The sequence below is a fragment of the Cygnus atratus genome, chromosome 2 (assembly GCF_013377495.2).
Source record: "Cygnus atratus isolate AKBS03 ecotype Queensland, Australia chromosome 2, CAtr_DNAZoo_HiC_assembly, whole genome shotgun sequence".
NCBI classification, from domain to species: domain Eukaryota; kingdom Metazoa; phylum Chordata; class Aves; order Anseriformes; family Anatidae; genus Cygnus; species Cygnus atratus.
Genome location: NC_066363.1, coordinates 1,449,415 through 1,462,012, shown reverse-complemented (window position 1 = coordinate 1,462,012; position 12,598 = coordinate 1,449,415). Strand labels below are relative to the sequence as shown.

General features: G+C 46.8%; 1 protein-coding gene across 3 annotated transcripts in view; it reads left to right on the top strand.

The window, feature by feature from the left end:
* Nucleotides 1-12,598, top strand: part of PTH1R (parathyroid hormone 1 receptor) — a 126,485-nt gene that overhangs the window by 85,050 nt on the left and 28,837 nt on the right. For all 3 annotated transcript variants that reach the window (XM_035554271.2, XM_035554269.2, XM_050708494.1), the window contains 2 exons: nucleotides 8,382-8,476; nucleotides 11,380-11,566. In XM_035554271.2, coding sequence (XP_035410164.1) covers nucleotides 8,382-8,476; nucleotides 11,380-11,566 — 282 coding nt within the window. The remainder of the gene's footprint in view (nucleotides 1-8,381; nucleotides 8,477-11,379; nucleotides 11,567-12,598) is intronic.

Here is a 12,598-nt window from a genome sequence, read left to right as displayed (position 1 = left end):
ACTGGTATTAATAAACCTTCCTTTGATTTTTTTCTTGAAGTAAATATGTCAAGAGATGTCAGAATCAGGGAATTTGGCAAGATAGTCTAGTCGTCTTTAGAGAGAGATTGTTTTCTATTATTATTTCCCCCCCTGGGGAACAGCATCTTTGCGTCACCAGTAACAGCTGCATTTAACCAACATTTTGAAAGGAGATCAAAATACTCAGATGTTGTCCTACTACTCCGAGTAGGGCAGCATCTGAGCAGATGTAACCAGAGAAAATTTTAAGAAGTCGTGCATTAGAAAGCATTAGGAAAAAAATGTCTGTCTGCAACTGTCTATATATATCTGCATTGCTATCTCTAGAAATAGGCCTATAGCCATAGATAGCTCTATATACAGATACGCAGACCTAAATAAACACCCACGTCCATCTACACATACACATATATATGTCCACGCATGTTTGTTTAGGTGTGTAGTTTTCTCATTTTAGCCACTGTGGGATAATTATAAGATTGACCAAAGCAGTACACAGAGAGCCCCAAAGAAAGTTTGTCTCTTGCTGCCTTTTCCTGAACCGTATAAATAGGATTATTTCACACAGAGCAGCAAGGAAACCACTTTCTGAAATTAGCAAAGTATGCTAAAGCCATCAGAGCCAGGAGAATTAACAGCTCGTAACTGCCCAGTGAGCAATTGCTCTTGGGCTGTTTTCTAAGGGAAAATTAGCACTGCTGAAGGACGCCGGATTGACAGCCCAGATTGATGTTCTCTCTTTCGCCAGGGGAGCAGGTAGGTTGCAGCTAGCTGTTGGAGTGTGTCTCCCCAAATACCTTCCAGATAGCATTAATCTTACCACGAAGACCCATCTCTCAGACATAGTCTGCAGAAGGCAGGAGTTCAGTGAGGGATGGGAAGGAGTTTCAGAGGAAGGTGTCCTAGCAGCACACCATGGGAAGATAAGATGGATTTCTTTGTGCTGAAAGCCATCTCTCCACCACAGGTTGCTTCCTCAAACTCTCATACTCTGCTTTTAAGGTAACCTTTCACCGGTGTAGTAGAGACCAGGAGAAATCTTATTTCCCAAGAACGATCTCCCTCCCCACGAGCTGTGCATGGCCATCCGCCATCCCAGTTTCACTCTGGTTTTTCTGAAGGTCTCCCTGCCTCTGAACAGAGAGCTGTGGCCTCCCACCCCAGCACCCTGACCAGGCAGCCCTGCTTTGTTTATTTTCCTTCCAGTGTTTAGAGAGAAACAGGAGGACGAGGGAAGGGAGGGGAACAGATTGGCTGGTGTTCACTCTTTGAGGAAGGCAGTGTGGTTAAACACCAGCTGTTTGTCTGTCTGCTGTGCTTCATGTCACCGCACCACAGGCTGCTGAACATCAGGAGAGGGTATTCAGCACTGCTACATAATCACTGGATGGATCGTTGGATACTATATATACACATAGGTACATATATATATTTATCTATATTTGTTCTGTTCTCATACTTCTCCCTAGATGTCAGCTCCTAGGCAGGGAGGAGACAGGAACCAGGGCTCAAAGGACCTTTGGCTGCTCTCCTCAGCACTTTCTTGGGTTCCCTTAACAATAGGATTCAGGGTGATCTGTCTTGTCCAAGCTCCTCAGGCTTCGGATAAAATGTGGCACACGTGGGAAGTCCTGATGAGGCCCTGGCATTAGCAGACAGCATTTAAGGCAATATCTCTCTAAAAAGCATAATAACACTTCAACCATGGACCCCTTTCCTTTTGCACAGCCAGCTAATAGCAGCACCTTCAGCACGGTCACTTTTCTGTTCACCTTTTCAGACATTGGCAGAAGAAATGGCATATTTTACTCACTAAGCAGAAATTTCCTCCATTTCCATCTCCCCAAAAACAACACTTATGCCAAACACATCTTTTTTTGAAAATGGGACAAACCCATCCTGTTTTCAAGGATGAGCTTAAGGGTAAATGTGACATCTACTGAAATCATGGGGAAGGGGAATATGTGCCAGCTACTTGGGAGGTTAGCTCAGCTTGGAAACCACCAGCCTAGTAAGATGGACCATCCTAAGACCAAACCTCAGCCCACCAATCCCGTCTTCCTCTCCTACTGCTTGTTTATATCATGGTGGTTTTACTGCTCCCAGAGAAATCAGAGAGGCCTCGGGAACCCCATCACATACCAAACACAATAGGAAAGGCACAGCATGGTCCAGGGCTGCTTTATCTAAACTCCATTGTTCAGACCAAAGATCTTGTATGCCTGGCCTTTGTTCTTGGAGCCCTCTGGGGTCTTTTTAAGAGCCAATAACTTTGTGTAGCCTCAAACTGATGGCATAAAACATGTTTACTCAGTGTATACTGAGCCACGCAGATGGAATGCCATCAAAGTGTCATGCATTCACATCACGAAAGACAGATAGCTGATTTAAAGCATGCGTAGGAATAAAAATGCATCATCGAGACCTGTTCTTTATTCTTGCAAGAAATCTTGTCATGCAGTCCTCATTTCATGTCTATAGTCTTGGTAAATCTATTGGGTTCCTGTAAATGATGAAGCACCTTTTAGTGCGGTGTTGCTGATAATATTTTATGCCTACAGTCTGCTGAGAAAGTCTGATGGTTTCTAACAGTAACATAACAATACTTCACACAAGAACACAAGAAAGACCACACATGGTCAGACACAGTTCCCTCCTATCCCATATTTACTGCTGACTCATAGTAGGTGCTTAGGAGCAGTTTATGAAAGCTGCAAGCAAAGAAAATTTTCTCCCTACTCAGCCTCCAAAAGCCTACAGCTGTGGGACATTTTGAGCATGTGGCCGTAGCACGGGATTTGGAGATTTTTCCACCATTAATGTGAACAGCAGATTTCTGGCACATTTCTTCTGTGGCTCCAGGATGTCCTGTGGCTATGTATACCATAGATACACCAAGCATGACATGGAAAAGGGTTACCTTTCAGGAATATGTGCTACTATGGGGCATCCAAAGAGCTCAGCTGGCTTCTGAGATGTAAACTTCCCCCCACCCTTTTCCATTTTTTAATGGTGACTGCAGTTAAGGGGTTTGGTTAATTTGCCTGCACTTAGACAACCTAGACACCTAGAGCCACTGGGGATGTGTTACACTACTTAAAACATCAGTACAAGTCTGGCAGATACCTATGAAACCCATGCTCTTCTGGAGCAGTGTCTGGGGTCCACGTGGATATCCTCAGACATCTTGCACAGCACCTGGTACTTGGGTGTAGGCAACCGAATCTGAAGACCTTGCTTTGTTGACTATCATGTGAACATAGACCCTCAACACACTTGGAGACATATTTAAACAGCTAAATTCAGGTGCTTTGCTCTGAGAGCTGACTCCTAGCCCAGTCCCTAGCCAGACTGTGGGGATCTGAGGTGCCTGACACCTCCATGGATGAGGGTAACAGAATTACACCACAAAAGGTCACGTTCAACACAATTATTTTCTTTAAGCTTTGGAAATCAGCAACTATTTTGTGCCTTTTGCAAATACTCCTTCTCCCTGCCATTAAGCTTTTTAAGTGACACCTTTTATTAAATAAATCAACAAATAAGTATTTAATTAATTAATTAAAAAAATAAAAGAGGCAGGAAAATCAGTGACTAGAGCTAGTGACAGAGACTTTCTGGCTTTTCTTATCATTCAGAACAGTAAAATGCTGTCCCTGCTAATTTCAAACATGTCATTAGCAGCATCTGAATCAGCAGCTTTCTGAAATTCTGCAGATGCTTGATCTGGAAAGTCCTTACATACTCTTCTATCCTAATGCACTGCTAATCCCACCCTTCAGCACAGCCTGCCAACCCCTCAGAAGACCACTGGATCCATTTCAGCTTCACAGTATAAATGTTGCCGTCTTGCCATTGTCTCACGCAGGAGGGAAGAAAAAGGCTGAAAGGAGAAAGTTGGATACAAGGCACAGTGCAATGATGTTCAGAATTTTATTTTCCACCAGCCACCTAGGCAATAAATCATATATTCATAGATACATAGATTCAGATTTCTCAGTCTGAGCTAGTCTCTCCCTGTGACACTGGAAGGGAACAGGGCACACAAACAGTGAAGCCCTGAAGGCCTCATCCAGCTGCTGAAACTTAGGTGATGTTTATGTCCAGAGTCAAATGACATGTCCTGGAGGATGAGAAACATCTGCATGGGAATGTCATATAAATATGAGAGTTAATCTCATTCGTTTCTGCAAAAGCAGCTTGAAGCCAGGCAGGACACTTGGGACATCATCTAAAATGATGGGATACATGCAAGGACAACCGAATTGAGTCCTGAGAGTGACAAGACCTCTCATCTGAGACTTGAATGGATGGGAATTGTTACCTGAACTCAAACACCTCTATCTGAGCTAGTCACCCTGGGCTCCTCTTACTGTCAGTGACAACCCAGTCAATGCAGCTGGTTGCTGAGGGCACCATCCTGTGATGAACTGCATAATTTTTCAATGAATTGCAACCTCAAATACCTTCTTCTACCTAAAATACCTTCTTCCAGCAGCCCAGACCTCAGGTGGCCAGCTCTGACTGAGCCATCCACACCACAGACATCTAACATCAAATTGGAGGACCATATCCACTATGACTCCATGTGCTCATACTAAAAGTTGAGGGAGCACAAGTATTCTTCATACAGGTTGTTCTACACTGGCTGCAATGAAAGAGGGAAAACATAGCCATGGTTTCACAGGGGATGGGGCCTCCAAACCCCATACCTGGTGCTCTGACGTAGCTCTGAGCTGTCCTGCAGAGGAAAGCAGTTTTCTTCTGGACTCAGATCAATGCAAATTACCTCCCCATCAGTGGAAGTGGACAAATTAGGAGTCAGGTTCAGCCCTGAGCACTGTATGAAAATGTAACAGCCAACTGCTCTGAGGGTCACACACTTGGAAGATTTCCAAACCGCAGGGAGTGGGGAATGCAGAGACCTTTGTGGGAGGGGGCACATCCAGTCTGTGGATGCCCGTGGTGGCTGGGTTTTGTTTATTTTGTGTTTTTTTTTCCATAAACTCTCTGAGTTCATGCAGAAGCCATCTCCAGCCCTGTTTTGGTTTCCTGTTCTCCCGAAGCCATTCGGCTGCTGTAAAGTCTCTACCCTGAGGTCAGGCTGGTGGAAAGCTGAGATGCAAAGGGGAGCAGGGAGGAAGTCTCCCACCATACCAGCAGGGAGGGGGAAAAAGGGAGCTCTGGTTACAGGTTTAGCACGCAATACATCTGCAATAGTACTTATGCCTTCCGTGGTTTGTCGGTCTCTGAATCATGGCTGGGACGAGGTGGGGAGGAAGGATCAGGTGGGGTGGCTCTCTGCAGCCACATCAGTTCACCTGGTGATACATGGAGGGTGCCTGTGGTTTGGTGGAGCAAATCCAATGCAAGGCCATGAGGATGGGGGAAAGGAAGGGCCCTTAGGGTGAGCAGTGCCTGGGAGCACAACCTAGAGAGGAAACATGGTGCATGACTTGATGGGAAGTCATTTCAGCACCCCCAAAGCCAGCTCAGCCACATCAGAGGGGCCTCATCCTGCCCAGATCCCTCCAGGAGCTACCATGACTGGCTCAGCCATGTGAACACCTTCAAAAAATTCATTTGCAGCCCCCATTGGCAGGGGAAGGGGTCAAGATGGTTGCTTCCCAGGGAGATGGCACAGGCAAGAGACACAAAGAAGCTGTAGGAGACATAAAGGAGGAAGATTAGATCCATCCCACACCTTCCCCAACATGATCTCATCCCAACAGGACATGGGATGGAATGGGCAGACAGCAACATTCAAAGACACTGGCCATGAAACCGATGTTCCCTAATCTGGTTACTGTATCATGTAGTTTTACACTTTTGCTGATAATCTAAATCATCATAGACGTTGAGGTTTTGTCCTTCTGGTTTCCTTAGTTTCCTTTCAGCTTCTCTTTTTCAGTGTGCATGCATCAACAGTTGAAACAGTGAAGGATTATGGCAAGGGTCAAATTAAATGGCACAGGTTAAGTACCAAACCTTTTAAAACAGCATATTTTGGGGTGGTGAGGCCAGATTTCTGGAGAGTGGGTTGCCACTCCAGGTCAGTGGATGTCCAGTGATGATCAGCGTGTCTTCAGGGCAGGTTGGCCAGAGACATTAAGTTGAGCTCCGGCTGTAGCAGGATGGTCTGTTGGGTGGCACACCGTCTTGAGATGATGGAGGTTATGCCCATGGCTTGGCCATGCATGACTTCTGTGGTCTTCTGTGAATTATTTGATGTCCCATCCATCTCTACTTGAAAAAGAGGTTTCTCAGACCATGAAGGTGGTTGTTTCAGCTGGCAGATGACTCAATATTTTGTTACCTGGAGGACCTTTCCTGATTCAGCATTGTGGTTTCCACAGAGCTAGGACCTCCCTTGTGCTAGGAGATGAGTGAGACCTGGAACTGCCCTTCAAGCCTTTTTTTTTCCCTGGGTAAATCCAGGTCTTACCATTCCCAAGGACAAACACCTCTGGAAACTAGTCAGCATGAGCTGAACTCTCATCGGTTGCCCCATGAAGCCATTTTGGCAGCCGCACATTTTTGGGAAACCTTCTGAGGCCTTCCGCAAGGACCCAAGTCCCCCATCCAAAAAAAATCACCTTCCCTGAAGGATCCCCCCTGTGGCACTGGGTAGGATTTGCAGCACCTATGTCTGCAGGCAGGCCCAGTAGCATGCATGCATGCACGCATGTGTATGTCTTGGCAGTTCTGACTCAACATCCTTTCAAAAAGAGGCCCTGCGGTTAATCAGAGGAATTAACCACAGCCTCCCAAAATGTCCTGCCAGCCAATCAGCCGGCCCTTTCCAAGGCCATTGATGCTACAACGGTGTCGTTGTCTGATGGGAACGTGGATCTTTCCGGTTCAATTTCTGAATGGGTCTCAGGGACGCTTTTGTTCAGCTGGGCGTAGTAACACCTCAGAATTGCCAAATTACCAAGAATCCAAAACTTGGAGTAAGATTTAAAAAAAAAAAAAACTTTCACCATGGAGGCAAATGTTTTCCAGTTCAAAGATACTAATCTGGCAGAGGGAAATGTGCACCAGGCCTTGAAGGGAACAAGATAAATTTTATTCCTTTATTCCTAAAATTCTCTAGCCTCTCTAGCCTACTAACATTCACTTTTTAGTGCCTACTACCCCCCTATATATATATATATTATATATATATATAAATACATGCACACACATACAGACAAGATTAATATTGGCAAGCACACCACTCTACCAATGGAAACCGCAAAGAAACATTCACATATCTGGGGATTCTGATGTAATAGGGCTGAGGTTTTGCATTCCAGGACAGCATTTCTAGCCTCAAATCAAAATCAGAGCTGTCATTCAGAGCCCAGTGTTACGAATTTTATTGCAACCCAGCGGGTGGGGTGAGGGAAAGACCGGGGGGGGGAGGGGGAGGTTGGTCAGGAGGGGGATTGGAGGAGGAGGGAGCGAGGAGAAAGATGCTGAATTGGTTGGTTTCTTCAGCGTTTATTTCTAAGTTCAGACGATGAAAGGCATACAAGCCAGGATGGTGGCAGACCTTTTAACCCTTTCCAGGCAGTAATCCCCAAGTTAAGCTTCATACCCCAGCTACAAAATGAAGAAAAGCATCTCAATATCTAATGGAGAGATCAGAGTCTCTACACCCAGCTCTAAAATATAGAGGGCCAAGAGAGCTAAGAATTAATGCAGGATTAATTGCTGTGAGTTCTCCTGTGACAGGACCTTTTCCAATGGGACTTTGGCAAACTAAAGTTGTGTCTTTATTGGATAAAATTGTGTCTGGATTGGATAACCATAGTCACAGGTTTTTGATTTTAAAAATTTTTTTTTTTTAAAAAAAAGTGAGTTCTTCTCACATCCCTGAGCCAAAATATGCCCTCCCCATGTTTTCTGTGGTGGGTTAACACTCCACAGCCTGGACATCAGTCAATCAGCAATGGTATGGCATAGACCTATAGCTAAATTTTGCTGTTCCAGCAAAGGTCCCAGGTTCAATTTGTTCGAGCAAAAATTGCCAAGTGATCTCTGGATTTGGCTGAGAGTTTGTAAAGCGCTTTGGGTTCCTTTGGGATGAAAATGCTGTAAAACTCCCAGGTGTGGGAGCAGCCCATCTTCATCACTATTCCCTTGCAAAAGTCACAGCTCCCCGCGGGTCATTAGGAAAGAGGAATACCCCTTTCCAAGCTGCCCTAATGTCCAAGATGGCAACGGGTGTGACTGCCCAAGGTTTCCCAGGCCCAGAGCTGGACACCCCCAGCAGGTACGACAGCCTGAATCTCTGTACTGCTACCGTGGATGTGTTACAATGCAGGAGGACGCGTTCTAATGTGACGCTATTTTTTCCATCATTTGTACTGCAGGAGGTCTTTGATCGCCTCTATTTGATTTATACTGTTGGATACTCCATCTCTCTGGGATCCCTCACAGTTGCTGTCCTTATCCTGGGATACTTCAGGTAGGCGGCTCTGTTTTTACCTAAGCGAGTTGTCGCTGGACTGGAAAAGCCTCGGGCTTTCCTGAAGGATAAAACCGGGGTGGCGTGTGCTTCTTCAGCAAGCCACGAAGGGTTGCATCTGTGCTTCGGGCTGTGGTAGTGCCACTTAGGTCAAACTTCTTGGGGGATGAGGGGAGGGATGTCTGAACTTCTTCCCTTTGTCTGCAATGGAGTTTTCTCAACCAGCTTTAGAGCGAACAGGAAGACAGGTGAAGAGATGTGTCTCACTTGGAAGACCTTCTAGGGTTTTCTCTCCCTAAAATTCTCCTTCAGATGATTAGCTTAGACGTAGATGGCTAATTTTTAGATGGCTGAGGTTTCACAAGGGGAATTCCACTCTAATCTGAAATATTCATGTAGGAGGGACTTGTTGAAGGGAACCCCGGCCATACACAAGTCATGTGGAGAGCCCTAGGGAGCTAGAAATGACCGCTCGCCCATCTAACTCTCACTTTCTGCCCACCCTCTTCACCATCCAAGGGACATAGATCCCTAAATACCATTTTGAACTTGCACCATCCAGCCCACAGAGCTGGCTTTTGCTCCTTCTTGCTGCACAGGGGGAAGGGAAGGAAGAAATGTCTCATTTGCAGCTGGAAGTTTGTCCTTAGGGCAACCAAGGGCAGGTAGAGCAGGATCCTGGCCCCCAGAACCCAGTGCCACAAGCTTTGCCTCCCTTTGGCTGCTGGCAGTAACTTCTCAGAGCAGAGAGCAGGGCCCAGACAGCAGCTGCGAAGGGAAATTCCCCACGCAGCACACAGCCACGTGGTGTCTGCAGAGTGACCCAGCAGCTCCCACCGCACGAGCATAGGCTAAGCCCCGGACACATACCACTTGGAATAAAATGTGTGGCCTTTGGCTCTGTCAGCGCCCAAATCTCTCAGCAGTGAGCTAAAGGAGGCTAGCAGGATTTGTGTGGATAACAGAGCATCCCAGTGTAGACCCCTCCTGGAGGCACTTGGCATGATGTAGTCCCAAAACACGGCCATGTCCTACAAAAGCCACCACATTCCACATTCCTGTCCTCTCAGACCTTCCCCCTTCTTCCATTTCCTGCTGGTCACTGGCAAGGTTGTTAAAATATCGAATGTCCACGTGTGCATGAGTGCTCCCAGTTTCAGGAGGCATGCTCTCTCTCCCATCACCCAGCCAGAGCACCTCACGGCCCAGGCTAGACAGCTGACTGCAATGGAGCATCTTTGTCCCAGGGATCAAAGCAGCAGCAGAGACTAAGCCAGGCTTTATTCCAGATGACACGTAATCCAGAGATGCACTGGCTACATTCCAAGTGCAGGAAGCAAAGCCCATCTGCATTTATACCTCAACAGTTCCATTTGGCATAATTTGTACTATAATAGCACAGGAAACACATGCTATTACTGCAACAAGCTCCCCAAAAGGAGAGGGAAAAAATATATATAGTTCTTATTTGTGCACTTGTATTTTTATTTCTGTATTAGAGCTGGGGATTTAAGAAGGTATAAATCCATTCATTGACTTATTCATGGCTTACCAGGTACCAGGGGGAGGGATGGGACCCCAAACATGTCAGTTAGCTAATCCTTCTCCCCGAAGGCAGGATTGCTTTTCTAAAACATACCTCATAGAAGTGGGTCTAATTCACCTCTTACTATCCAGCTTTTCCCCCCAAAGGACCTTAAAGCGCTTTACAATCAGCATTTGTGGGGTCATTCACCTGCAGCTGCAAGGCAGCAATTGCTGGGTTGGGGCCCCAAAACTGCTTGACATGTCCAAGCAGTGGATAGTGTCTGTAGTGGCAAACAGAGGAAACAGCCCAGCACACTCCAGGTATGAACCCCAGGATGGAATTTGGAGTGGGCACAAAAATAAGCAGTTTATGGTACAAGGAACTCTGCAAGGTTTTTAGTGGCCACAAGCTGTGTAGCCTTTGTAGTCCATTTCCTCTGCATGAAGTGCAGATAAGTGTGTAGTCTTTGAATGCAGGATTTAACTCTAAAAGGGGGGTGGATTTCTTGGAGGGATGGATTTACCAGCGAAAGGGACACACACAGATACACGCTTTAGTATCAGTCAGTGCTTTGCATGTACCCTGCCTGATGTCTGTACATGTTGAAAATGGCTGCATGTCTGATGCACGCTCATTGCCCATGCACTGAACACTGTGCACAGGCTGCAGACAGGGGTGCACACACCCTGCACACCCTGCACACGCACAGCACACGAGGTGTACCTTCCCTGAACGTGTGCTGCACGCTGGGTGCATGCTCACCGCACACCCCCTGCGCAGTAACTGCACACCCACTGCATTCATGGAAATTCATCTGTATTTCAGGTGTGCATGCCCAGTGCATGTGCTTCATACTGAATGCACAGCCCACTGCCTCCAGGTGCACGTGCACCATGCACACAGCGTCCTGCAGGTGCAACCTCATTGCACACATGCTGCACAGTGGTTGGACACACTGCACACACACTGCACTCCTCATTTGCACATCCTGAGCATGGACTGCACATCACATGCCACACACACACCATCCTCTAGGTACGGACTAACTGTGCGCACTGCCCACTGCATGCATGCTCACTACCTGGGCCCAATACAAGTAAAATGCTTCTCTATTTCTTGACAAAAGTTCTCAGTCAGAAACAGAGGAGCTTAAATTAATTGAGGCACTGTGTTGTCCTCATGCAAAGCCAGCAGCAGCCAAACCCCTGGAGTAGGCTTCAACCCATTTACATGGGTGAACTGGGAGTGCAGGGCAGCAGTGGCACTAGCACTGCTAGAGGTGGCATGGTGCTGAGGAGAGGAGCAGAGGGGACCCTGGATATGTCCGACAGATAGACTAAACTGCCCCAACCCTTCTCTCTTTCCTCCATGCCAGGCGTTTGCACTGCACTAGAAACTACATCCACATGCACCTATTTGTCTCCTTCATGCTGAGAGCCGTGAGCATCTTTGTGAAGGACGCGGTCTTGTACTCTGGGTCAGCTTTGGAGGAGATGGAGCGGATCTCTGAGGAAGACCTGAAATCCATTACTGAAGCACCTCCAGCAGACAAGTCACAGTTTGTGAGTATTGCCAGAGTAGCCAGCCCCTTTAAACTTCATGCCTCTGTCCCTTCTATTCAACAACTCATCTTTTTTGGTGGCATGTTAAACCGTCATTCATTTTTATTGCAATGGGTAATTGACTGATTTTTGACCTGGAGCTCCTCTCTGTGGAAGCCACAGAGGCACTGCTGTGCTGTAACATCAGTGCCATCAGACTGGCAGCCAGAACAGAGCACAACCTTGGTTCAATGAGTCTTGGGAGACTCCTGGCCCTGATTCCAGGGCTGGAGCAGAGGTAGCTTGTGACGAAGGTCAGCAGTAGGCATCTCTCCTCACTGTAACTTTGCGTCAAAGCACAGCAGGTTGCTCCTGATATGATTTATCACTCCCATTTCTGATAAAAGACTTTTTAGAATGGACAGTGGAAGGATTGTATACTATCACAAGAACAGATACATGTTCTTACATCTGCATAAAAGCCGATGTCTGCATTAGTCACCTCGGTGTTCCTGCAGTCAACACTGATCTGGTCAGCACAGCCAGTGGTCAAGAGCACGATTCACCACATCCCAAAGTGAAAACTGGAGCGAGGTCAGGTGAACTTGGCTCAAGAAGTACTTGTGTCTTGTCACTGCACAGAAGGCTCAGATGGAGACATCTGCACTGTCCGTGTGCTTGTGGGAATGGAGCCTGCCCTCAGGTTTTGAAGTTCTCCCCACCTGCAGAAGCTGTCTGCTCTCCTCATCACTGGCCTCATCACAGATTTCCCAGGGCTGAGCCTAGACATGGCAGCTTGTCATCCACATACTGCGGGGTGCTACAGAGACAGCGGAAAGGTTTTTACTATCTAAGATCAAGGATGCACACACCAAAAAAAAAAAATCTGAGCTAATTCAAGTATGCCAGTAGAGCAGCTCTAGCAATGTGGCACCGCAGCCCACAGCACAAGCTTTTTTCCTGTGTGTTCATTTGGCTTCCCAAGTGCCTTTCACAGCCCATGCTACTGGCCACAAACGCCCCTATTGTCTGGTTTTCGTACAGTGGCAGCAA